The sequence below is a fragment of the Chroicocephalus ridibundus genome, chromosome 1 (assembly GCF_963924245.1).
Source record: "Chroicocephalus ridibundus chromosome 1, bChrRid1.1, whole genome shotgun sequence".
In the NCBI taxonomy this organism is placed as follows: Eukaryota; Metazoa; Chordata; class Aves; order Charadriiformes; family Laridae; genus Chroicocephalus; species Chroicocephalus ridibundus.
The window spans coordinates 146,590,091-146,617,519 of NC_086284.1; the positions used below are offsets into that span (position 1 = coordinate 146,590,091).

The following is a 27,429-nucleotide window of genomic DNA, read 5'->3' on the forward strand; positions in this document are numbered from 1 at the left end:
GCCATTGGCGGTGGGGAGCAGGTGGGCTGGTCGCCTAGGCAACGCGGCGGCGGCGCCATGGTGAGAGCGGGCCGGCGGCGGGGGCGGGAGGCCTTACCCGGGTGGGGGTACGGGGCGTCTCCCCGTGACGGCGGCCCGTTCCGGGGACCCCCCGCACCGCGGTGGGTCGTGGCTGCCGCTGCCCGGCCCGGGTGACCGAGCTGCCGGCGGTGAGAGCGCGGCTTGCTGGGCCGTGTGGCCGCAGGGCTTTGAGGGAAAGCAACGGTGACGGGCGTCTCGGGAGGCTGGCTAGGTGGTCAAGCGGGTAAGGGTTGGGCTGAAGTATTCCACGGGGGCTACTGAAGTAAAAAAAGATTGTAAAAAAAATAAAAAAGACTGAAGGCTCTGAAAAATCACCCGAAGGGCAGGGTAGCTTTGCTGCAACCCCCCCGTGCTCGGTTCTTGCGCCGCGGTTTGTTCCGGTGGCTGCTTGGCGAGAAACCCAGCTGGGAGGGAGCTCAAGCTTTGCCGTCGCAGCCGCTGTGCCGCGACGAACTTCTCTGCGTCCCCTGGCACAGCCTGCCTCCTCCTTCCTCCCCCTTCCCCGCCCCCAGGGAGTACTCTCGGCCGGGTGCCCATTCACACCGAAGTTAGGTAAATTCGCGTGGCAATATTTGGACGTCGCACCGAAAAGGTAATCGGTAAATCAAATAAGGGGTTCACTGTTAGACGTTTGGCTTTCTAAAACCTCTTGTGCCCTGCAGTCCCCTGGAGAAGGCCCCTGGTTACATTTTTTCACTTCGCGGGCAGTTTCCCCGCGGGTGAGAAGAGGCGCCGGTGGCGTTTCCGTGTTCCGACGGATCATCGCGCGGTGCAACTTAGCGTTATTAGCAGCAGCAGCACGCAGTATCAGTACATCGGTGCGGAAAACATTTTGTGACTAAATTGTACCTCGGAATAAGTTATATATTTGTTGTACGTTATTTTTTTTCGCACCGGGAGTAAGTAGATGTACTTCTATAACCGTATGTGTAAGCCAGCCTGGTAAATTATGATGGTCTGGAGGCAAGTGTTAGCGGCTACTTTTCTGCAATATTGAAATTATTGTCACTATAACTTTTCAATAGTTAATCTCATCTAATTTTACAGAATAGTTGTATTTTCTAATTATTCTTTTATACTCAATACCCTGTTCTCTGATGCTGACTTTCCTTTTTTGTTTTTTTCTTCCCCCCCCTCCCCCGATCTTCTAGGGTCCAAAAAAGAAAAAAAAGGTAGGTAGGCAGAAATACGCTCTAATTCGCATACAGCATTTTGGCCCTTGTGGTGTTCATTTAGACAGTGTGCCAGCACAATTCCGTTATTTCGGAATTTAAATGAGTAAAATTAAGAAGCGCTTCATACTGAAATTAAAGTAAGCATCAAGTTACTTCTGGACTTAATGTCTACAAAACATTATTTTTAAGAGGTTCTGTCGTAATAAAGGTGCTGTGATACCATAATCGTGTGCAAATGTGCTTTTTGAAAGAAAGAGGTGGGGTTTTTTTTAAAAGAGGTGGGGTTTTTTAACTTGTATTTCTTCTAAGCTGGTTGGTCAGGCTCAGTCAAATTTGAGAGAGGAACAGGCGTCTGCAGGACACTAAGCCTGTGTGCCTTTTGCAAGGAGGCAGAGCCGTGTTCCTGCGGAACTACTAGAGAGAAGGCGGTCAGCGTAGTCGCTGTGTGTTGTGCTGGGCAGCCGGTGTCCGGGCAGAGAGCCAGTGTCCTGGCTTTGAGCCGCAGGCCCGACACGGAACATGATGGGTAGGGGCGGACAACAGACAGAAGTCCACGGGAACCTAGATTGCAGAGATTCGTGCCTGTGGATTATTCTTAATTCAGTGATAATGAAATTAACTACGCTTCCCCCCCCCAAAAAAAAAAAAAAAAAGAACACAGTATTGATTGGAGAACTGTGCATCTCAGTTTTGTCTGTACTATGTTAAGTCATAAGAATGTGAAAAGAAGTGGACTAAAAAGTGATTAAAAGTAATTGAAACAAACAGATTTTTCCATTTTCACTGGAAGAAAAGTAATCCAAAGGTTTTATATATATATATATTTTTTTTTTTTTAACTGGAAGGAACTGATTCTTCCCTGAAATCTTAATGGGTAGAATTGTGGTTTTTATTGACTCTCTTCTAGGAGAATTTTGCAAATAAATGCTTTGGTAACAAATGTGACAAGATTCATGATAACCGGTGTGTGTAAATTTTCACCATTGCTTTTGTTCAAGCTTCATGATAACCTTTGTATTCAAAGTTACATTTATGTATATATTTATTGCCATGCAAAGCAGTGTAAAGTGAATAGCTTTCCAAGTAGTTATTCACAGCTGAAAATATACTAGTCAGAATCAAAATGTGAAATAACAGCATTTGTAACACTCTTTTCGTGTGATGAATGACAAAGGTTCTCCTTGATTATTTCTAAGTTCCCTGTCAATTGGATTACTTGTAACAGTAGTTACCAAATTATTACAAATACTCGGGTGAGGTGGGTAGGAAGTCTTCATAATACCATCGTGTTCGTTTGCAACTGTCTGGATTTAAGTCCTCTTTTGTTGTCAGCTTTGTTGGACCTCTTTCTTTACTGCCTCATTTACACCTCTGCAAGATGGGCACTGTGCTACTGTGCTGGTTTGGTGCCATTCGGTACCCATTTCTCTGCGGAAGAGGAGGATTGGATTCCTAGCAGATGCCTTTGATCCTTAGTGCTTATTTACATTGTGATACCGTCCGATTGTATTCTCTTGCTGACACTGTGGATGAAACTCATGCTGTTTTAGTCATTTTACCTTACCTGACTGAATCCTTGTAAGCACTCATCTCCCACCAGTGATGGCATGGGGACTTGGGATTCAGCCCTCTGATATACAACATCCAGGTTAGATGCTTCGATAGAGGATGTGTCTCCTCCTCTTTTCACATTGCCTCGCCCTCTGAACCCATTTACATTCCATATTTTCTGTGGTTTAAACAAGTAAACATTTGATTTAATTTAACTCTTCCGTTTGTGTGTGTCAGTGGCAGAATACCATTGTTCAGCCAGTACACAGCACCACCAAATGCAAGTCATTTGTTTTCCTTCACATTTTGTATTTTGGCATCCATACCTTTGCTTTCAGCCTTAGTTTAGACTGCTGTCACTCTTTGTTTTCTCCGCGTGCTGGAGCCTGTGCAGAATACCATGGTTTATTTTCTCATGTATAAATAAAAATAAAATAGCCTTATCTGTCCCACTTATGAGCAAATAACATTGGCTGTGAATTCATTTTGCAGTTCAGTATTAAATCAGCCTCCTTGTTTCCACAAGCTCCGCAAACTTGTTTTGATTTACTTCCTTCCTGGCCATTTCTACCCCCAGCCCACCCCCTCCTTTTTTTTTTTTTTTTTTTTTTTAAATCTTTTGTATTCAGGCCTCGTCTTTGCAGCATCTGCCTTCAGGAACAGCACTCCTCCCTGGTATCGTTCCATCGAGCCCAGATGGAGTCAAGGCACATTGACTGCAAGTTTATTATGTGTGCAATACAATGGCAGTGTTACCTGTGTATACACTGAGTAAAACTGAATAAAGATAATTTAGTCATTAGTAACCATGTGCTTGGTGAAGATTGCAGCCTTAGGCTGCTTTAGCTACTGCATTAGCAGGAAATCAGTGTTTTCCTCTTGTGTGTCTTTAAGTGCTGTTTTCTGGTGACAATGCTGATCCTACATGCTTGATTAAACATCCCAAGACTGTGTCAACACAAAAACAAAACAAAATGATAGTAAAAAATAAAACCCCATCCAAAAATCTTCCTTTTTGCTCTTGAGGAAAAAAGCGAGGGGCCAAATGCAAATCTTCAGATCCATAGAGAATTATGCTTTCCACATCCTAGCTGTTTGTGTCTCTTGAAGACAACGTGGCCTCATGTGCACAAATCCAATTATCAAATTTGTATGTGTATCATCAGTGAGGAATCAATAAGTGCTATGAATTACAGGACAAAAATAAGTGTTCTGTTTTGGTTAATCTGTTACATGCCGGTAGATTTTGCATGTTACTTACCTCGCCTTTTTTTTATTTTTTCAAATGTATACCCAGACTGCAAAGAATTAATAAGGAAGATAATTTCTGAGAAACCCAAATTTAAAATATAGTTATTCTAGGATTAACCTAGAGGTTGAACAGTAAACTGTCTTGAGCTGCAGTTAGGATTTTGTGACAGTAAAGAGAACTCTGTGTTAGTTGTCTTGTGAATTAGGTGCTTCTAAATGCCAAACTTGCCTATATCCCAAAATGCATTTCCGACTATTTTGCAAAACATTTGAAACTGTAATATCCGCTTCCTTAGCAAATGTAGATGCTATTCAATTTCCCCATTAAACCAAGAGATTTTAATATTCCTCTAGTGTGGCCGTGTTCAGGAGTGTCTAGCATAAAATAATATATTAATTGTAAGAGCATATATTGCAGCGTGAAAATTAGAAGAAAATTGAGTCCAGGATATGGATTGCCATTGACTGTATAAGAGAGTCTAAAATCTTAATTCAGGGATCAGATTAGAAGGGCAAAGTTACAGAGGGTGAATACATCCCAAAATGTATTAAAGTAATATTGACGTTTGTTTTCTTTTAATTTATTGCAAACATTAAGTCCAGTGGCAAAAAGAAAGTTAGCAAAGCTGAACAACTGAGATTACAGAAAGAAGAAGAAGAAAGGAGGCTGAAAGAGGAAGGTACTGTGCACTTCATTTGTAGGGAATGTGATGGCACAAACCATTTATTTTAAGTAAGTGGACAGAAAGTAATTTAATAAACTCTATGTGCATCAATATCTATTTCACAAACACAGATGATTTCTCCCTCTGTTCTTGTGTGGGCCGAATTCTGTGTTACCTGTTACCGCCTCTTGCCTCTCACTTTCCTGTTAGAGCCATACTCTTTTCTCTAGGTATTTCTACTAGGTATTTCTCTAGGTATTTCTCTAGGTATTTCTAGTGACCAAGGATGAGGAAAAGGCTGAGGTACTTAATGAAGTCTTTGCCTCAGTCTTCAGCAGTAGGACCAGTTGTTCCCTGAGCACCCAGACCCCTGAACTAGAAGACAGGGATGGGGAGCAGAATGAAGCCCCTCTAATCCAAAGGGAAATGGTGAGGGACCTGCTTCAGCACCTGGAGGTGCACAAATCTATGGGGCCGGATGGGATCCACCCAAGGGTATTGAAAGAGCTGGCGGAGGTTCTCGCCAGGCCACTTGGTATCATTTATGAGCAGTCCTGGACAACCGGGGAGGTCCCAGCTGACTGGAGGTTAGCAAATGTGACACCCATCCACAAGAAGGGCCGGAAGGAGGATCCAGGGAACTACAGGCCAGTCAGTCTGACCTCGGTGCCTGGGAAGGTCATGGAACAGATCCTCCTCAGTGCCATTACACGGCACATGCAGGAGAACAGGGTGATCAGGCCCAGTCAGCATGGGTTTGTGAAGGGCAGGTCATGCCTATCAAACCTAATATCCTTCTATGATAAGGTGACCCACTTAGTGGATGAGGGAAAAGCTGTGGATGTTATCTACTTGGATTTTTGCAAAGCTTTTGACACTGTTTCCCACAGCATTCTCCTGGAGAAACTGGCTGCTCATGGCCTGGACAGGTGTACTCTTCGCTGGGTAAAAAACTGGCTGGATGGCCGTGCCCAGAGAGTGGTGGTAAATGGAGTTAAATCCAGTTGGTGTCCGGTCACAAGTGGTGTCCCCCAGGGTTCGGTGCTGGGGCCGGTTCTCTTTAATATCTTTATCAATGATCTGGATGAAGGGATCGAATGCACCCTCAGTAAGTTCGCAGATGACACTAAGCTGGGCGGGCGTGTTGATCTGCTTGAGGGTAGGTTGGCTCTGCAGAGGGATCTGGACAGGCTGGACCGATGGGCTGAGACCAATGGTATGAGGTTCAACAAGGCCAAATGCCGGGTCCTGCACTTGGGACACAACAACCCCATGCAGCGCTACAGGATTGGGGCAGAGTGGCTTGAAAGCAGCTCGACAGAAAAGGACTTGGGAGTGTTGGTTGACAGCCGGCTGAATATGAGCCAGCAGTGTGCCCAGGTGGCCAAGAAGGTCAACAGCATCCTAGCCTGTATCAGGAATAGTGTGGTGAGCCGGACTAGGGAAGTGATCATCCCCCTGTACTCGGCACTGATGAGGCCCCACCTCGAGTACTGCATTCAGTTTTGGGCCCCTCGCTACAAGAGGGACATTGAGGTGTTGGAGCGTGTCCAGAGAAGGGCTACAAAGCTGGTGAGGGGTCTGGAGGACAAACCTTATGAAAAACGACTGAGGGAGCTGGGGTTGTTTAGCCTGGAGAAGAGGAGGCTGAGGGGAGACCTTATCACCCTCTACAACTACCTGAAAGGAGGTTGTAGAGAGATGGGGGCTGACCTCTTCTCCCTGGTGACAAGTGATAGGACAAGGGGAAACGGGTTCAAGTTACGTCGGGGGAGGTTTAGATTAGATATTAGGAGGCATTTTTTCACTGAAAGGGTTATTAAACATTGGAATAGGCTGCCCAGGGAGGTGGTGGATTCACCATCCCTGGAGGTGTTTAAAAAAAGGGTAGATGGGGCACTTAGGGACATGGTTTAGAAGTGGCTCTTGTCAGGGTAGGCTAAAGGTTGGACTCGATGATCTTAAAGGTCCCTTCCAACCTCAACAATTCTATGATTCTATGATTCTATGATTCTACTGCCATTAGGAACTTGGGAAGGAGGATGGTTGGAAGAATTAGATCTTTATTTTTTTCCCTTTTACCATTACCTTTTGAAATATTCTCAGCAAGTTAGAAAACCACAAAACATTGCATTTCTTTTTTTTTTTTTTCACTCTTCTCTCAAGCCTAGTTATCAGTAGTCAAGAGAATTCTCTGAAAAGGACTTTTTTCCAGAGAAGGCCAACGGAATACTTCTGTTGGCTTCTGTGGGTGTTCTGATGGGGTAGCAGGAAAAAGTAACTACAAACTACGATAGGTTAAAGTGTAGTTTGCTTGTGCTTTCTCTGTCTCTACTGAGTGAGTGATTCTCCACCCACTTCTTCAAGGTCGTTCTATAGTATATCACTGTATCCCTTAAAATGAAATCCCAGTTGCATGACTTGACCTGTCCTCCCCATCTGAACGTGTCGGCTTCTGCAGTTTAGTATCATAACCCAACAACCCTGTCTGAACCTCAGATCCATCTCCTCTGCTTCTCTTTCTGCCATTAATCCATACTGGTGGGGGTTTGGCCATGCTATGACTGCTAGTAATAGTAAGTGCCTACTAATCACTAATAACCTTTGTGGGTGGGAGTAGCAGCTCCGGCGAGTACAGGCAGATTTGGGAACTGCTGTTGCTCTTGCCTCTGTGCAACACAGATACACTTGCAGTGATTTACATGTAGGTGGTGACATTCAGGCTGTTTGGGAACATCTGGATTGATGCATAGCTTTAGATGAAGGCTTAGAGGTTGAGATGAATTTTAGTTTGCACATCCTCTCTAATTTTCTAATCCCTATGGCAGCAAAGAAAAGGTAAAACTGTAATCAGGAGTAACTGATCCTGGAGAGGATTTCAATGAACAAATAGCTATAAGACTGTGGTAGCCACTGGAGGTTGTAGGAAAGGAGAAGAGTAATTTGGGGCTGAACCACTCAGGCAGTTTCGCCATAGACATTGGATTAAGAACCTGGGCCTGTTCAAGCTGTAGATAAAGGGAGAAGGCACTCCTGCTGCTGTTTCTGAAGGGAAGAAGAGGGCTTGGTGATCCTTGTCTCCACTTGTATTGTCACAGGCTGATAGAGGTAGTACCATAGATAGTCTGTTTTAGTACTATGATTCAAATTAATTTGGCGCATTGGGAAGATTTCTGAGCGATACAAGATATAACTATGCTGCTCATTATTATGGTTTTGTCATTACAGCGAATAACAAAATAATTTGTCTGGTTTTATTCAGCAAAATATATTTATGCTCTTGATATATTTCCCAATCTTCAGAGGAAGCTCAATTGCAAGCTCAACAAGAAGAAGCAGCAAGACTTGAAAAGGAGAGAATTGAACAAGAGCAGATGGAAAACCTTGAGGCGAAAGTTAGTTCATGCTCAATTGTTACTGAAAAATTCTAATCCTATTTTTAAACTGGTGACAAGGTCTGTAAAACATTATTAATTTAGTGTGAGAATGGAATAGAATTTCCTTATGTTCTTAGTGTTGGGAGCAATGTACAGAAAATTTTCTAGCATCACTGGGTTAAAATTAGTAATCAAAAATCTAGCCAAGCCGATGAAAGGTACTCTTGTATAAGATCCTGCAAGTTGAGAAAGTAGTGAGCTGGATTAGTAGTTGACTAAAACACAATGCATGTAAAGTCGAGAGAAATGGTGCTGGTTTTTTTTCTGTAGTATTCTTTCATTAAGCCAATATTTGGCTTTGATTCAGAAAAATTCCCTGCGACGGGATAGTCTTCCCTGGTTTTGATACATAAAGATGCTGTGGTTTAAATACATTAACTTTGGGCATATGTGATACTCTAGTTCGAATGAATACTGCTTTTTTTTTTTTTCTTCCATCTCCACTATACTTTCAATTGGATGTGTTTTTTGTGTTACCCATAATTACATTTGGTACAGTTTTGGCAAGAAAATTTTGGTATGAATTCTACATTTGGTTACACGTTAGGGGATATGCATTGATTTGTGTGTGTGCATGTGTCTGTATATATATATGTGTGTGTGTGTATTTGAATACGTATGATTATTTTCTGAGAAGACTGGAATTCAGAGCAAAAACTGATTGTTAATATCTAATTTTTTTTTTTTTTTCAAAAAAAAAAGGAGATTTACTGCAAACATTTTTTTTAATTGTCTTTTTTCAGAAAAAGTCACTCTTGCCTGTGCCTTTTGTCCTTCATGGAATATTTTTTTCCCCTAGGGAGAAGAGGAATTTAAAATAAGATAAATTATAAGGAAAAAAAATAATCTTGCACACGTTTTTCCAACATATGGTTACATTTTTTAGCAGCTCTCATTAGAGGTAGTTCCAGGATGATGATATGGAAACTGTTCAAGTGAGAGGTTAACAATCATATGACACGTTATGTTTATCATATGTCTCAGTAACTAATGTGATGACAATAACATATTGAGAACTGCTGCAGTCTTCTCAATTAAATGTTTCATAAAAAAGCAAGTTACCAGTGTTTGGATTTGTTTAAATGATAACTCATTCAAATATCTCAAATTATTTTCTTTGATATAAAATAATAGTCAGAAGTAAATCAAATATTAAACTCCTCTGTTTGAGAGAGATATATATATTAACAGGATCAAGAACGAAGGGAGTCTGAACTAGCAGAACTTCATTCACTGGAACAGAAGTTTTTGTCTGCACAGCAGTGGAAAACGGATTATAGAGCAAATGCAAAGGTAAGCTTTCTTTCCAAAATCTGCCTGGTGTCGTAGAGAGACTTCATGCTATGTCACCATTGCAGGACCCAGGAATGCTTCCATTTCTTGAATTTAGGTGCGTGCTATGACTGCATTTCAAGTTCCATCTCAAGGTAGTAGCTGGCCATCCTCACTTTCCTCCGTCTTCTATACTTTTGTGTACACTTGGCCAAAGAGGAGCCTGTCTGGCTGATGAAGTATTAGGGCCCCACAGCTTACCCCAGTGATCAAGAGGAACTGTAGTTTCAGATATTCTGGTATTTGTCCTTCCTTTTCTATTTGTTTAATTCATTCTACTTTTAAACAATCCCCAAAAAAATCTCTACCAGGGCTTAAAAATATTTTGGTAGCATTTGAGACAGTTGACAACATTTGTTCCAGTGGTTCCTGGATATCACGGGTTATCATTCAGAGAGTGGTTGGTCAAAACTTCGAAGGACACAGTGAAAATCTAGGTCAGATATCAGGGCTTGAAATATGTGAAAATGCAGCCAGGAGTTAATGTCTGCAGTTTAGGGTGACATACGTGGAGGTTGAATTATCACCCAATAGTACTAGATGCCTGTAAAGTTAAATTTTAAATAATAAGGTATGAAAATACATTAGTAGAACATTTCATTCTTGTAAATCTGTCAAACGTCATTTGGTAACCGTCTGAACGATGTTTGGTCGGTTTGGTTCCAAGTAAGGTTAAATAGACTTGTAGACAGAAGGATTTTCTCTTTGTGTTGTTTATTACTTAATCCTTTATAAAGCCTCTGTGGAACGAATTTAGAATCATAGGATAAATCATGTTAGAAGGGACTTCTGAAACTCTTATACTTCAACCTCCTGCACAAAGCGGGGCAAACTCTGAAGTTAGATGAAGGTGCTCAGTTGGGTTTTGAAAATTTCTAAGGGTGGGAATACCACAGTAGCTCTGGGCAGCCAAGTTGGCAGCTTTACCACTCTCATTGTAACAATTTTCCTTTACATGCAATTGGCATTTCCCTTGTTACAGCTTAGGATCTTTGCCTCTTTGCCAGGAGACATCGTCCCTGCGCGCCTCGGAGAAAAGTTTGCCTCTGTCTTCTCTATAACCCCTCCTTAGGTACTCGTAGATTGCAATTAGCTCCTCCTTTAGCTTTGTTAGTCCTCTCCAGACTAACAAAGCTTGTCCTTTCCTCCTGTGTCGTTTCCTCCAGTACCCGAACCATCTTAATGTCCCTCCTCTGGACTCTCCCATTTACCATTCTTTCTCTTGTACTGAGGAACCCAAAGCTGGGTGCAGCACTGCAGATGTGGCCTCAGGAGCCCTGCAGAGGGAACGGTCTTGGGCTTGCTGCTTACGCGCTGCCTGTTGTAGCCCGCTGTGCCCTTCCCTGGCCTTCATTGCCACAAGGGTGCAGCACAATAACTTCACACTTACGTCTTGACAACTTTGGGTGGTTTTTATTTATTAAGATAATAAATGTTTGTTAAGAATACTCAGGGCAAAAGAAATACATAATACCAAATGCTGAGTTTCCACATCCATTTCAGAACAATTTTAATTCAGATTAATAGATACATTTACAAATTATCATGACATTTCTCCTTTTTATCAAATAACAAGCGCTGTTATTTTTAAGGATGTGTTTTCCTGATGGTGAAACCGAAGCTCTCTTTTAAGTGCAAAGTTGTGAAAAAATAAATCAGATGTTTTAATTACTAAAGACTGATCAGTCTTTTATACAGGAATTTCCAGTGCACTCAGTACTTACTTATTATTACTTTTTTTGAAGTCAGTGGAAATGGTTATGGAAGTGGTTGGGAATGCAATTATACAAGTGCTTTTACTCTAAAAGATCCATTTTACATTGTAAGGCAATCTTCAGTAACATTGTGTTATTAATCTTCACAGTAAACAGGGAGGCAATGTTTCCTTAATATCTTACTGTATGGATGAAAAACATTGCATTATAGGTGATAAATTGATACCACGAGCCAATAGTGGGTTTAGCCTGTCACTGATTATTTTTTTCTTCCCTGACCTATAAGAATGACCAATAATTGATTTGAAAATAAAATTATTAAAAAAAAGTAAAAGTCTAGGGTTTCACTTTCCCACCAAAGGTTTCTGTAAAGCTGAATCGGTGCTGGTAAGGAGGAGGAAATCTCCTTCAGAGGCAGAGAAAGGAGGAATAAACATGTTCGAGTAGAAGGCTCTTAAGCAGCTTTATTGCTAGCGTAGGAATTTTCAGTTTTGTTGGCAGTATCTGGTTTGAGAACCATCTGCCTCTTCCACCTGCACCGGTTCCTCATTTATGTTCTCGGTCGTTTATTCTTTCAGCTCCTCATTTGAGGCAGGTACTGAATTCAGTATTGAATACAGAACTACATTGCTTTTGTAGACGTGCAAGCTCTACCTAGCAGAACAGAAGTAAGTGTAAACAGCAAACGTTAGGTGGGCAGAAGTATCTTAACACATTAATATCAAAGTAAACCATTTTTTTCTGGCATAATGATAAGCCAGGTGGTGTTACAGTCCTGTTTAGATGCAGGTGTGAATGTATCACTGTAATATATTTGTCTTTCAGCATCCTCCTTTTTCATGTAATAATGATAGCCATTTGCACCACATGCCCAGATCTGCTTTCCTTTGAACATTTTCTGTAGTGGGAGCGTTACCTCAGTTGTGATGGAAGTCCTGACCCAACTGTACTGCAGGAAATAAATACTTTCATGAGCTTATGGCGTGAAGATCGAAATGAGGACATTCAACTTGTGATGGAGAAGGGAGAACAGGTGCTAAATGTAAGTGCTAAGATGGTATTTTTCAGTTTAAGCTTACCAGAACATATCCTTAACAGCCACATCCCCCTCCCCCTTCCTTTTTTTTTTTTTTCTTCCGCCAAATGGATGAAATTGGCTATAACATTCAAAGCCTGGAAGTTTTTATTCAGTTTTTACATTTTTTAATTACACATTTATTGTTAACTCTGACGGAGATGACTATTGACTTTAAATATGCAGTGCACTTAAGGGATTTGTGTGTGATGTTTCTACACTGACCTCTAGTATTCCAACATCCGTCTTCCCTGCTGTGTACACTTTAACCAGTCTTGAGCTGGAACATATAAGTTCATGTCACGTATAGATGCTTCGGTGGGCAGCAGCCTTATTGTGTAACACTTAAACCAGTAAGGTGGCATGGAAGAGCAGGAGTTCCCAAACTGGAAGCCACCAACCACTGATGGGTCGGGAGGCAAATTTTAAGCAATTTGTGGCTGCTCTGTAAAGGTAGGGCTTTATTTTCATTTATGCTAACTTTATAGTGTTTTTTCAGAAAGTTAAATGGGGTCTCCACCATTGGGGGTGAAAGTCGCATGTGTAATACAACTTTTATTGGGCTAGTTTGGTTCCAAGTGTTAGATTTCCTGGCTTGCAATGCTTGCGGGGTGCTGCAATTTTCACCTTGGGCATACTGCCTTTTTCTGAGCCGGTGGGGAACATGCTGGTCCCTTCCAAGAATTTCAACAGATACCTCCTCCCTTTCTCTTCTATGCTGCAACCCAAGCAAAAAGATGCAGTTGCCCACTTCTGTTCCTTCTCTCCACTGTTCTCCCTGCTGCCACGTCTTTCCCACAAACACCTTTTCTACCCCCACTGTATGTTTCCCATCCAACACCGAAGCAGTTACAGGTACTTCAGGTCCTGTAAACGTGTGCTGCCTTGCACGGTATGCTCAATAGAGTATTACCTGATACTAGAAGATAGGCTTTTTTTTTCACCTCTACTGGAAATGCAAGGTGATGTCAAAAATATTGCCTGTCTTCTCTTGGTCTAAAACACTTGTGCGTTTCTTTCCCGTTTTACATGGTTTTAGAGGAAACTATTAAACACTCTCATGATCTCTGTGAGATCATGGAGATCAGCAGTTCAGAGTTGACAGGGACCACCTCACTGTTGAGGTAGACCATGTTAAAAGGGCAATATAAAGAAGACAGTAGTAGTTACAATTCTGCTGCTGCTTTCCCACACCTTTAATGAGCAGCAGCACTGCGATTCCGCAGGCTAAGAGGAAGAAGAGTCTGGAAGGGAGGCATAAGAAATAATCTGATCCCCCTTTCATCTCAGTGCTGCACGTCGCTTTGGCCAGCTAGGAATTTTTTAGTTCTATACAAGCATTTAGGTATTAAGATATTAGCACGTAGCAGCAAACAGCAATGTTATGACAGAGTTCCAAACTTCACGACAAGGGTTGTTCTAAGAATTAGAATGTAATTGCTGTATGTCTTCCTATTTTTTTTTATTTTTGAGATTATTACTATAGAAAATATGGTTCCAAAATAAAGCTGCAAGTTTTTCATTAAAACTAATTTATGACCAAAAGGTTTCTTCATATGACCAAAATGATTCACTAAATGATCTGTTTCATAAGCTAAGATTTCACAGCCTACGGGTCAAGGAATGAAGGAATTGGACTGGAGGAATGAAGGCAGGCAGCCTTGACCCTGGAATTCCCAGCGTTTTGCATGGTGGACTGTCTATCTGATACTGCTGGCTTAACAAAATTTCTAGAGCTATAAGAAAAAAAAAATATTTCTGCAACCAAAATATGCTTAGGTACAAAGGAAGGAAGTTTGCTTCCTTTTTTTAATGACATAACACACAGTATATTAAGGATGGTGTCAAAACAGAGATACTTTTCCCACATGTAATGTCTTCTAGTTAATTGAGAAGTTGCAGTTTCTTTTATTGGACACACCACCAAACGAGATAACAGAAAAAGAAACAGTCCAGTACCAGGAATCTATTCTGGAATTGCAGAATCTGCTTCATCAGAAGTACAATGGAGCTACAGAGCACCTGCTTAAAGTAAGTAAGATTTACGACTTTGAAGCTGTAATTCATGCAGTGCACATAAGGTTAGCTACAAGTGTCTTCTTGTGAGGGTTGGTTTTGTTTGTTCTTAAACTGTCACAGATTAGTATGTGAGTTTCCAAATTTAGCATTTGAGTTTCCAAATCACATGCATAGCAGATACTAGACTCGTAATTCTTCAAAACCCCTAGAAACCTTAGCTTTACAGTGGAAATTCCCATCATTAAGACCTCTAAGATTAAATCATTGTGAAATTTTGTGACAGCTGGAGATGTTGAAAACAAGGGGTGCTGTGTGAAATTAGTTTCGTATTGTGTCTCAGTGATTTAAATTAAAGCTAGTTGACTGTACAAAAAAATGGCAGCTGTAAAAAGCCGGTCATAAGGTTAGCTTGTACATGTTTTTTAATACAAGTTGATATGACTAGAACATTTTTTAAACTAAGATCTTGGGAAAAATAAAGAGTATTTAAACAAGAAAATGAAAAGGTGCTCGGGAATCTGTTCCCTGGATTGCATGTATAGGTAGTGATCTTGCTTGCTATTTTAAATGTATTAATCATATATGTAAGTATGTTTAGCAAAAGACTATTGCTAGAAGAAACAAAAAAAGAGTAAAGGAAATAGTAAAGCAATTGTATGTTTGTTCACAGTCAAAACCCATTAAGAAATGTTAAATACTAGAGTTTAGGATTAAACTCCTAATGCAATTATCATTTCACAAGTTTTATATTGACAAAATTATAACATAATCTGTGTAGTGTCTGTAGGATAGGAGTGCTTTATAGCTCAGTAAGTCCTCCTTTTTTTTTTTTTTCTTTTTTTTTTAAGTTGTCCTGAGAAGCCTTTTCGGGGGCACATGATTAAGGGAGATAGGCAGTACCATTGAAGGGGATAATGTAAGATCCCGTATTTGGCAGTATTTGACTGACAGAATTGATGAAGTCAGAGGAAGAAAAAGAATGTAGTTCAAATTTTAACAAAGAGATTTGAGTTTATAACTGTCATGTTTTAGTACATAAGTACAACATACCTGAGCTTGGTCTGGTGTATTTTCATTCCTATGTGTCTTTTTCTATTTATTCAAGTGTAAATGTAAGTAAATCGAAGTGATATAAATAAGAAGAAAACATGTGGCTTTTTTCTTTGTAGACAGCTAATATGTATGAAGATTCTGAAACTGGAAACATGCAGGCAGTCATAAAGGATAAAAATGTTACTTTCTGTATTTGGGCCAATCTGAAGAAGAAAGTAAGGTACAGCAAACTGAAATTCTTAATTTGAAATGAGGCCTGGCCTTGTCTACCCAAGGCGAGTAAACACCAAGAACCACTTTCTCATAATCTTTTTCATGTTGAATAACATTTCTTCTACAGACTCCCAACCGATGGATTTCATACCAACCTGTTGCTAAGGAAGGTACTGGTTACATCAGCCTTTTATTAAAGAAACAGGAGTGTTTTATATATGTGTATGCTTATACATATCTATAATTTCTTTCTTAAAATTATAAAGTAGAACCTCGTTGCTGCCAGAACAATTTTTAAAGGAAAACAATAAAACTCATGCAAGAGAATTTAAATTCCTCTGAAGTAATGTTTCCTGCTCATGCATTAAATAGTTTCTAAGCTGTTACAGTTGTTTGCAAAATGGTGAATGATGCTTTGTGCTCAGTTCTCTGTCAGATGGAAGATTCTAGGGCCTGGGATGCAAATATCCTCCATAGTGCGTTCTGAATCCAAGATATTTTTTCTTATTAGATTGCCCTTTAACTGATACATTTTTCAAAACAAGATTTTGGAGCGGACTTCCTACTCCCACTCCGCAAATATGAGGAATAAATTGGTAAAAGGACTTTGCATTGACTCAGGACCTGTTGCTGTAAGCTTTTCTAGGGCAACTAGAAGGCTGGGTGCTGAGCAATGTCAGACTGACCTGCAGGAAGAGCCCATTTTAGTTAGTGTTAAAGCCTTTTGGTCAGCTTAGCTTAGAGATGCACTTAAAATTTTCAAACAAGAATTAAAAAATAAACGTTCCTTTGCTAGAAGGTTTTTAGAACTTGTGAACAGCTGATCTTACCTGGAAATAAGCATTTTTTGAATTGTCCTGGCTTTGTTTGGGCAGGAATTGCAATGAGCAAAAAACTTTTGTATCTGATTAAAGAACCCAAGTTCACAAGTTAGATACTTGATTGGCTTGAGAGGTGCCACGCCAACTTCATGAAGTTCAACCAGGCCAAGTGCGAGGTCCTGCACCTGGGTTGCGGCAATCCCAAGCATAAATACAGGCTGGATGCAGGATGGATTGAGAGCAGCCCTGAGGAGGACTTGGGGGTGTTGGTTGGTGAGAAGCTCAACGTGAGCCATCAGTGTGGCTTGCAGCACAGAAAGCCAACCGCATCCTGAGCTGCAGCAAAAGAAGCGTGGCCAGCAGGTCGAGGAAGGTGATTCTCCCCCTCTACTCTGCTGTCGTGAGGCCCCACCTGGAGTACTCTGTCCAGCTCTGGGTCCCCCAACATAAGGACATGAACCTGTTGGAGAGGGTCCAGAGAAGGACCACGAAGATGATGAGAGGGCTGGAGCACCTCTCCTATAAAGACAGACTGCGAGAGTGGAGTTGTTCAGCCTGGAGAAGTGAAGGGTCTGGGGAGAGCTTATAGAGGCCTTCCAGTTCCTAAAGGGGGCCTACAAGAAAGCTGGAGAGGGACTTTTTACAAGGGCATGTAGTGATATGACGAGGGCTTCAAACTGGAAGAGGGTAGATTTAGATTAGGTATCAGGAAGAAACTTTTCACTATGAGGGTGGTGAGGCACTGGAACAGGTTGCCCAGGGAAGTTGTGGATGCCCCATCCCTGGAAGTGTTCAAGGCCAGGCTGGATGGGGCTTTGAGCAACCTGGTCTAGTGGGAGGTGTCCCTGCCCATGGCAAGGAGGTTGTAACTATATGATCTTTAAGGCCCATTCCAACCTAAACCATTCTATGATTTGGTGCAAGTTGGCCTCCTCTGCTGCTCTTAGCCCGTTTCCTCCACTGTCACAAGGCTTGGTGGCTGTGTAATTCTGTTGGTTATCAAAATTACCTTTACATTTCTGTATCTCTTTGGGTTTTATGTGGAAGATGCTAAGACGGATATAATGTAGACAGCTGGTGACTTCACCTATGTAGGATTTGCCCATTAAGCTAGTTAGGAATTAAATTTAAATAATTTAAATTAAATTAAATTTACCAGAAATATACTGTGTAGAAGAGCTGCTGTCTGATTTTGCCTCATTGTCATCCTATCAGGAGCTTTATTTTTGCAGCTCCTCATCTCCTTGATGCAGTTACAGTTTTTCTGGAGGGGCTTACAGACAACTGTCAGTACAAGACAGGAAGCGTACCGTGACATCCCACTCTCTTTCTTAGACTGTGCCATGCGTCAAAAGAGAATTTAGGTGACTTTTAGCGTAGAACATCAATTTGAATACTTACAAAGAAATATAAAAGTAAGTGCTGCCAATTTTACTAGGGAATGTTATCCGTTTGACTGTTATTTACAGGTTCAAAAATCATGTGTTTTGTGATGTGGAGCATGGATTTGATCTTCCGAAGTCGCTGGCTGTGAGCAATGTTGCTGTTCGCATATTGCATACTCAGTATGATCATGTATCTCCACTTTGGCTGCAGTGTCAGAGTGTGCCGAAATTGGAAGTCTTAGATAGCGAAGAGTTAACTCAGTGTTCAAAAGATAATGTAGAAGAACCAGAAGAAGAGAAAAAGACAGACAGAGAAGAGCCCAGCATGCCCGCTGAAGAAGAAATATGTTCTGATGAGAGAAAAGTAGGTAAAAAAAAATCTCACCAAAGGATATTCTACCTTGCTATTGTTACTCGAAGCCCAGTCACAGTCTAACAGCTTCTTAATGTGTCCTGTGCTTGAGAGAGCCAGGTTCTTAAACATTTTATTAAAAAAAGGCAACTTGTCTTAATACAGTGCTGTAGACCTTCTCAAGAGAGTGGAAAGATGAATGACCAAAGGTTGTTGTACAGGAGGTAGAAAGGGATGTTTGGACAGGGTGTGGTAGCTGCTGTGCGGTTGGCGTGCATGAGTTGGCGTTTGGGTCGCTGTTAAGGGTGGGATCAATCCGTGAGGAATGTTAGGTGCCATTGTAAGATATTTCCATAAATCTGTGACATATTTTCTGCTTCTGAGAAACTGACAGCCCCATAAGATCACCGCAGGACCCCAACATGGGTTGCTATATGAGGACAGCTAGCAGCGTGCAGAACAGGATTCAGTTCAGCAGGTCTTGGTTGTGCAGTTACTTGTTTGCTTGGTGTCTGTAGGCTGAAGCTTTTGCCACCAGAGGGCTTTCCCACTGTTGTTTTTGTTTGCTGGGTTCCCTTCATCAGCACTTCTCAATGGATTGTGTTGGCTTTGGGGGTTGGAAATTTGGCTGGCAATCTAGGGTAATGTTTTGAAAATAGAAAGCAGTGTGAGAAAGGGAATAAATATCAGGGGCAAGGCAGAGGCTAAGACTGCAAGCGGGGGTTCCGGCAGAGTTTCGGTGTGGCTTTGGATTCAGCGTTGGCTTGAGTTTTCTTTGTGTCACTCTCCTAGCTGTTACGTCAGCAGAAAGAAATTTTGGAGTGCGCACACTGCTAAAAAGGTTAAGTGTGTATATGGTACTTGGGAAGCTTGAGATGGAATTTGCCGTGGAACTGAAGTAATTATTTTATGTTTATCTCTATTTATCTATCTGGTAACAAAGTTGGAGAGTAATCAACGCTATTTTTACTAGCTAGGTAGAAATGATTTCTCCTAAAACCTTGACCCTGTAGCAAGATCGGTGCAAATGTTGCTGGAGGAGCGGGACTGTAGTCTTCTTGGGGCTCCTTGAAGGAGGTGATACCCTCCTCTTTACTGTGTCGGTCTCTGCCTAATGAAAAAATGTCTTTTGGTTTTTATATAGAGTGCTAGCTCATTCAAAGAAAACAGCAGTAGCATAGCTGGTATAAATGAAGCAGAGGAGAAAACTGAGAAGAAATCAGAAATCTTGGATGTACCGTCACAAGGTATTTGGTTAGGTTACGTGCAGTACTGCAAAATTGCTTATTCTAAGTATTTCATTTTATATATGGAAACATTGTGATATAGATTTCTATGTGAATGGAACAAAGTTCGTAAATATATTGATGTTTTGATAACACTTGGGGATTGTTGACATTTCTATTAATGATTGTTAAATGCAGGGAGAAAATAGGACAGACAGGAAGATGGATTTTGTCCCCACACTTATTTGAATTAATTTATTTATTATTTTTGTTTATGTTCATGGCCATATTGATTATGTTTATGTATGTTTGTGTATTATTAAGCATACATTTATATATGTTTATGGGTGAGACAGACAATCTTTATGAATCTGCCAGGCTGTCTGGTGAGATTGACTTCCTCAGAAAAAAATTATTTAAATGCATATAATGGAAGGCACTCAGGTAGTATAGGTGTTACTGTTACTTAAATGTGTGCTTAAACCAAGATACATGCTGCTATAGTTCGCTAAAAGAGGGCCTAATTCTAGGAACTAAATCTGTTTATCTGTCCCACATAAGTTAAGTTACAAATTTCTTCAGTGTTGTGGTGTCCTTTGGTTTAATAAGAGTCAGTTTTCTTGTAGTGCTGTCTTAAATGAAACAGTTGCAAACTGTTCAGTATAGTTTAGCTGAACTGTACAGCCTTTTTCCTCCTTGTAAAAAAAACCCAAACAAACACACAAACAAAAACCCAAACAAACCTAACCAACCAAACAACACTTTCTGCTGAGCACAGGCCAAGCAACCGGTTGTCAGACTAGACCCTAGAGACCACCCAAGCAAGGTGATTTTTCCAGAGACTTTAAAGAACTTGGGCTTCGTTTGGAGCATTTTGCTATTTTATTTCAGTAAGGCTTTGAAAATCCCTACCATAGCATTAGGTGAAACGTGCATGCGCAGAAGCGTACTACTTATACCTGAGTATCTTCAAGCTTGTTTATCTGCTTTAATAAGGAGAGAAGGCTTATGAAATTATGCTTTTGCTGGCATGCTAATGATTCGCAAACTCATTCAACCACTTTTCAGAACAGAGTTTGAAAGGATACTCGGTTACCACAAATGCAGTGAAAACCGGCATCCAGGTAGAAGAGAGGAAAAAACCAGGAATGGAACACCAGGGAAACCACTGAGAATTACAGCCGGTTCCTCTCGGGATTTAACTTCATTGTTAAGTTAACTCCAGTGTTAAGAAGGTAGTTTATCTTGGGAGAATGAATAGTTTTGCTTAGAAGCCACTTGAATATTTTTTTTATTCTTATTTTAAAAAGCAAGTTAAAGTGCAAGCTACCGTTGTGGCTGGTAGTAAAATGTACATTTTTTGCTCAGAATAACTGCAAAAGGATGTTCTGTTGTTGTGTGAGTGCAGTAGAATAAAATCTCTGCGTAATACAACTAAATCTGACATTATAAAATAAACACCATTTTCACTTGTTTTTTAAAAAGCTTGAATACAACTTATACAGATATTTGTCATTTTTTTGAGGTTATCTCACTCTCTAAAAGGAAATGTCATACAATTTGCGGTAGCTGTTTTTACAGTATTAAACACTTTTTCTTGATCCCTGTCAACAGTAACTTCCATCCTCCTTCTGTATCATCCAGTGCAATGTTTTATGTGGGATTGTTTGGTTTTTTTAAAGAAAATATTTCTAGGCATTTTTCTCCATGGCATTGATGCCTTCTAATAACATTTTCCAATTAATTAAAACTTCAATTGATAGATATAGGTAATGTATACCTAATTATACGTAGAAAAAACATGAATTATCGTTATCTGAAAATTTTGTTTCCTGTTAAATCCCTCTTGCTCTTCATAAATATCAGCTGCCTTTCGCCTTCAGCACATGACCTGTGGGTGCCTTATGTCTTTTTATTTGCCTTATTTTGTTCATAACAATACAATCTTATTAAACCTGTCCAGAATCTGCCGTAGTGTATAGTTGTGAAATTCTTCTGTGATTAGTGATGTAAATCGTTTTGTCGGTAAAACCTTATTCCTATATAAATCTTTTTGACTTGACTACAACGTTAGAGCAGAGATTAATCTGTTAAAAAGCTCAGTACCATAACAAGAAGTGCTTTTCATTGTCCAGCTGTCTCTCCTTCCCCACTTTTCAAGGAACTGTTAAAAGATTTGGGGCGCACCAGTAGATGGTGCTGAAATGCTGCCGAGTGTAAAGCACTTCAAGCGCATGGGCTTTTTGTGCAAAAGGGACAAATGGTAAAAGTGGGAAAATTCAGTGGCTTTGTTTAAGCACCAGGTTGACTCACTTTGTTTGGTTATTGTCTTTCTTTTTTAGTGCAGGATCCACTGATGCAGGAAAAGACAAATGAAAAAGAAGAGGCGATAACCGATGACAACGTTGTTGATTTGCAACAGTTTGTGCCGGTGGGTGGTGTGTACCATATCGATGCACTGCAGCTTCCACCTCAGGTCAAACAAATCAAGGACTGGAACATGGTGGAGGTAAGTGAGGAAAGAGATTACACGCCGTGCGGTCCTCTTCCCTGTCATCTTTGGAGAGTTGGTCTGAGGTGCGTCACCACCGTACATAAGCAGTGTATGTGAGTGCTTGAGCAGCAAACTAAAGGACCAAGTTTTCAAATAATTTTTCAATTACACTAGGCCAATTTTTGGAGCAGTTGTGGGGAACAGATCAGCCTGCACCTGCAGAGTTGTGTGCTCAGTCGGTGCTCATCAGCATTGCTAGCACAGATGGCTCTGCTGGAAAATTCTCTCGACCAAAGTAAAATCAAAGACAGAAGTTCTTAGTTTTGCATATGTGAAAGGTACACTTAGAGAAGGATGGTAACAAAATTATGGCCAATTCAGTTCCTCTGTAAGGTAGTTGAGGACTATAGCCAACCTTTTCTAGTTTTCCCACTCGTGGAGTCTGATGCAGCATTGATCTACATCACGGTTTCTAGTGAAGCTGAAAAACTTCAATAAAAGAAATTCCCATGCAAACTAAGAAAGCAGGACTGTGGGCAGATGGAGAGGCACGGGATCTTCGTTCCCGGCCAAGCACACAGAGCTGCATCACTGATTGCATGTGACCTCTTTCATTCCCTTTGACGCTGTTTGGACAAAGTGGAATTATATCTGGGTTTGCCTCTCAGGTGCTCGTGGGGTTTTTTTTGGAGACTGTAGCTCAACGTGCAATATTAGCAAACCATTAAAACTAATACATTTTAAATGGTGTGTTAGGAAACTCCACAGGTGATTAAGTGGACCAAAAAAAAAAAAAAGAAAAGAAAAAAGTAGGTTACTGCATTTTCTAATAAAATGTTATCTGTCCTTTTCCCATCTTGCCAAAGTTACTCGATGTGGGATTGGAGGCATACCCATATCCCCCAGAAGAGGCTGAAGAGACCGCACATCCACCCATACACATAACCCTTCGGCTTTCTGATCATGTGATGTATTTTGAGGATCCTGTGATAGCCCGATGGGATCCTGCAGGTACCAGTTTAGGACATAAATTTATTTTAAGTTTAAATAATGGGATTTATAGCTGAGTTTGAGTATTTCCTGAATTTGGCTGTAAAGATAAGAGCCAGTTCAGAGCCCAGAAATAATTTAGGTACTGCAATGTTAATTGATTTGGGGTTTAATTGTTTGGGGTTTTTTGTTGTGTTTTGCTTCTGCATCATAGATCTAGTAATGAGCTGCTTGTTGAGGCTTTTTTTACTGTAGCTTATTAATAAAAATGAAAAAAAAATACACACCATTTACAGGCAGTGGTATAACTGTACACCACAAATCAAGTTTTACTAGAGTGAAGCCATGTAAAGTCCACCTTGAGCCAAATTAGCTCCTAACTACACATATTAGTATTAAGCTAAAATATGAAAATAATTAAATATTAAAACTCAAACGTGATATTCTACTTATTAGAAAAGTATGAAGTGCCTCTGCTAGAGTAGAACCTATTAAAATGGTTTTATGCTTGAAGTTATTGTTGAAAATGAGCTTACGGACTGCTGTATAGCAAGTAAGAAATGACAGTTACATTAGTATTTGTATTTCTTTTGAAATAAAGGAGAAGCTTTCCTGCCAAATTAGCCCAGTCTTGTACTTAAAGACAATTAAAATGAGGGGAGTTTTTTGCCTTAAATGAATTCTTTATATTCCGTGCCTCATATTTTATCTTAACTCTGAATATTAGTTAGCCCAGGATGTCTTTACTAACTAATTCTTCCCCAGCACCCATCACAAACAGAAGCTTTACATAGGCATCTTTGTATTTTTGCATCCCTTTGGTAAAGGCCAACAGTGGAGAACTGATGGCATCAGCAACGTAAGGTATAAAACCCAAGAAAAGAGTATCACCTTTGAGACGGATGCCTTTTACACAATAGCACTTCTCCAGGATGCTCATTGCAACATGCTATATCGGGGATGGGAATTGCGACCTACTGGTGTGGATGAAGCACTACTCAGAGTTACTACAGTCTTTGCAACAGTTCAGATACAAATTAAGGTACTGTACATAATTTTTTTTATAAAACATTTGCAGATTTTTTTTAAAAAATCTCGAATTACTGCAGTGCCCTTTATTAAGAACTTGGGGGGATGCTTCCACGAGAGCAATTTGAATCTCGTGCTCTGGTTTAAAGTGAGGGAATGTCCTGGTTCTGGTGGGGATAGGGTTAATTTTCCCTGGTATTCCATGCCATGTGAGCCACGCCCACCCTGAGCTGCCGGGGGAGGGGGCAGGAAGTTGCTGCTTAAAAGCGGGCTGGGGCGTCCCGGGTCCGGCCGGTCGGCGAGCGGAGCGGCGGGGAGGGAGCGGCGGTTCCGTAATCGCGTTTGTATATTCCCCTATCCGTGTTGTTATTGTTGTTGTTTGCCTGTTCCCTTTGCTGTTCTGTTAAACTGCCTTTGTCCCAACCCAAGAGTCTTGCCTTTTCTTACGATCCTTCCTGTATTAGGAAGGCACGTGCGAGCGGCACGTGGTTTTTTGTTGCCATCTGAGGCTAAACCACGACAGGGAAGATCTCTTCTTTTCCAAGCACTGTAAGGAAAAGAACTAGTCATTTAATTTCTGTTCTTTTCCGTGAACTGCTTAGAAGAAAGCATTTGTATGATCGTTCTGCAAAGTTCCAGCAAATGCTTTGATACTGATACTACCTTGCTGAATTCAACTGTTTCACCAGCTAAAGACTTAAAAATTGTTCCTCTCCTCCCAACTATACCAAGAGAAATAAAAGCATTTCAAGCAACGTACTACTAATGCTACTTCTTCCTTGTAAAGGTTCAAGTTATGCAGGACTATCCGCATGCTCATTGCTATATAAATCGCTTCAGTAACAGACGTGAGTCAGTATAAGCTCAAGTATGGGCCCATAGACCAGCGTCTTTTTGGAAATTTTTTTTCCTACAGAAAATTTTGGAAACTTTTGCTACAGTCTTTTGGAAACTTTTCCTATAGAAAAGTGGCTTTCTTCAGGGTATGTGGATGAAAGTTTACAGCCCAGAGTAGTAGACAATGTGTGCAGTATCCAGAAAAGCAAAGATACTCTTAAGTGTTGATGCCTGAAGCAGAAAATAGCTTTCATGACCAGTGACCTGCTTTCCCTGATTTGTACAACAGGGTCACCAGTGTATGTTGTCTTCAGTAGTGGTGGAAGAGAAGCATGTGCTTTCCCATGTGACAGGAAAATGGACAAGTCCACTCGACCTAAGAGCAGTTTTGAAAAAGGCTGGTGTGAATATTTTCCCAGGAGAGTATTCTTACAAGTATGTCTCTGTGAATAAGAAGGTGCGTGCAGGAGCGGTTGGTTTTCCGTGTAGTTTTTTCAACTTATTTTTCACATAGGTAACATTTTTCTTGTATAAAGAGCTGTTGTGCAGAATCGGGTGGCAAGTATACAAGCGTTCTGGCCAGCTTAGCCAGTGAATTCTGGTTAAAGCAAGCTTTTTCTTACATTTGTATAACACAGGAAATTAGACAAAATGGTATATATGTTTCCTAACTTGTATTTTTGCATTACAGGCTCCCCTAGCAGAAGTCAGGGCATATCAACAGATGGCACTGGTTGCATCTGCTTTTGCTTTTGCCTGGAGCAAGTGGAATCTAGAAGCAGGTCAAGAGAAAGTAGTGTTCAAGGTTTGTGGATTTAGACTAAACTTCTAGAGAAAAACGGCACAGAACTCTAGGGCAGTTGGAGAGATAGAAACAATTGACTTCCTCAAGTTACATTAACCTCAAACAGTGTCTTCAAGCGCAGCAGTTTTAACATTTAGGGTTGACTATTTCAGAGCCTGCTTCACGGCTCATGCATTTGTGAGATTTCTAATGGGTCACATGTCTCAGTAACAAGGACGGTTGGTAATGGGCCAGGATCTATAACTGATAGGTTGGCTATTGAGGGCTTTAGCCAAGGCTAGGACGGTGTATCTGGATGGCAATTTGCACAAGCAGCAACCATTATAGCTGAACAGCAGTCTGATCTGCAAGTTTTATTAATAATACCTGGACATTTCTTTTTGTCCATATGGGTTTTCATTTGTTTCCTAGTGTAAACTTAAGGGGGATAAAAAAGGCAACTTAAACATTGATCTGTTTCTACCTGTAAGCTAAAAACACATGTAGATGCAGTTGGGGTTGTAGGCACAGAACATACCATACTGTTGAAATCTTTCTCTCTCCCCCTCTCTTGAGTTAAATGCACATGACATACAAAAATATTTAGCCCAATATTTAGTCCCAGGAGCAATAACTAAGACAAATAATGCCTGTTGCACCTAGCTACTCCCTACACAGGGCTCAGGAGTGGCAAGAAAGATGGAGCAGCCAAAACTTGCCTTTCACAGGGGCAAACAAGATGGAGGATTTTGGTCTTGATACAGTACCTTGTTTTTCTATTACATGTAGGATTTCATACTATAGTTTGTAGTCTGTCAGTGTCATGGGCTTCATCTTAACAGCACCTTTTTTTCCTGCAACAGGTAAGTGAGCATATTAAAGCAGATTCTGTTGAAGACAAAGACTGGTCTCTTTACATGTTTAATGGTCAGAAAGCACAAAAGCTCAAGATCACTGAGACCAGTGAAGCTTTTTCAGAAGAGCTAGAAGAAGATACTGAATTTCACTCCACACTCTACCATATGCTTAAAGACTTTGCCAGCAAAGAAGCAATTGATAAAGTGGAAGCAGCAAGCTTCCTGTTTATTGATGTTGTGTATCAGCTGCTCCTTGCTACGAGAGTTTTAACATACTCTTAAGTACTGCAAGCTTTCCTTTAAAGCTTTATTATCAAAAGCTATCAATAAAGTTACATTTCAAGTCTTGAATTCTGGGAACAGCTCCAGTGACTAAAATGCAAACATTCCATTTTTGTTACAGCAAAATAAGTTCTTTATTCTCTTGTGGCTAGACCACGTAGTCATTTATTGTTAGGTATGTTCAAACTTACCACCTGTTTTATTGTAAACATAAATGGAACCAAGATACTTTTGGGTACTTGTAAAGATGACTTTTGTCAGAATAATGGGGAAGGGAAAAAAATAAATTTTGCAATTTCAAGTCATGCTTTAAAGAAAAAAAACACCATCTCCCAAAACACACCCCAATATATAACCTTAAGTGTACTATCTCAACTTCTCAGACTGTCATCCAGAACTTGGAAGTATAACTACAAAAGTCAGAACCTTTGTTATACTGGGGGTGGTCCATTGTGTCGAAGTTCTATATATGGCCAGAACAGTTGCTGTAGTGAATTCCAGGAGTCCCCAGTTCCAACATGTGCTGCGTATGCTGGTCTTTGAAGAGACAGCCCTGTGAGGAAGCTTGTAAGAGCAGCAAGCAGTACCAGAATGGAAACAGAAACCCAGAGAGTTTTGTTCGCATTGGAAAAGGAGGCCTTGAAATGGGATGCCCATGATGACATTAAATTCCACCTGCACAGAAGAGTCAAGAGTGGTTCAGTTTTTCTTCAAAACTTGGAAGCCCTCTTCCCACCCCAAAAAACCCCTAACGCAAACCAGACCCCACAAACAAACATACAGATCCTTAACCATCAAAATTGAC

General features: G+C 40.7%; 2 protein-coding genes across 16 annotated transcripts in view; one reads left to right on the forward strand and one right to left on the reverse strand.

The window, feature by feature from the left end:
• DNAI7 (dynein axonemal intermediate chain 7) lies at positions 1-26,693 on the forward strand. Of its 12 annotated transcripts, XM_063357404.1 has the most exons (17): positions 10-60; positions 1,233-1,253; positions 4,657-4,738; positions 8,027-8,118; positions 9,352-9,453; positions 12,112-12,249; positions 14,167-14,313; positions 15,471-15,574; positions 15,695-15,737; positions 17,985-18,137; positions 19,270-19,372; positions 21,694-21,860; positions 22,712-22,856; positions 23,663-23,877; positions 24,991-25,158; positions 25,393-25,506; positions 26,349-26,693. In XM_063357404.1, the coding sequence occupies exons 1-17, from the start codon at positions 58-60 to the stop codon at positions 26,622-26,624; spliced, it is 2,073 nt and encodes a 690-aa protein (XP_063213474.1). In that variant the 5' UTR covers positions 10-57; the 3' UTR covers positions 26,625-26,693. The 12 variants fall into 12 exon arrangements, with proteins under 12 accessions (XP_063213465.1, XP_063213474.1, XP_063213532.1 ...); XM_063357395.1 differs by lacking the exon at positions 15,695-15,737 and having other exon boundaries at positions 1-60; positions 17,858-18,137; XM_063357462.1 differs by lacking the exon at positions 15,695-15,737 and having other exon boundaries at positions 17,858-18,137; positions 24,991-25,117; positions 25,390-25,506; positions 26,349-26,491.
• Positions 26,681-27,429, reverse strand: part of IRAG2 (inositol 1,4,5-triphosphate receptor associated 2) — a 38,971-nt gene continuing 38,222 nt past the window's right edge. For 2 of the 4 annotated variants that reach the window (XM_063357381.1, XM_063357372.1), the window contains exon 21: positions 26,681-27,299. In XM_063357381.1, the coding sequence (XP_063213451.1) occupies positions 27,056-27,299 (244 nt within the window). In that variant the 3' untranslated portion in view covers positions 26,681-27,055. The remainder of the gene's footprint in view (positions 27,300-27,429) is intronic. The other 2 variants (XM_063357352.1, XM_063357362.1) reach the window with 1 other exon arrangement.

What these genes read in the sequence shown, in the direction of transcription:
- DNAI7 (XM_063357395.1), top strand. An exon ending in AATCTGAAGAAGAAAGTAAG is followed by an intron (nt 15,575 to 17,857) that starts GTACAGCAAACT and finishes TGTTATTTACAG; the next exon opens with GTTCAAAAATCATGTGTTTT. An exon ending in CTTGGATGTACCGTCACAAG is followed by an intron (nt 19,373 to 21,693) that starts GTATTTGGTTAG and finishes TTTCTTTTTTAG; the next exon opens with TGCAGGATCCACTGATGCAG.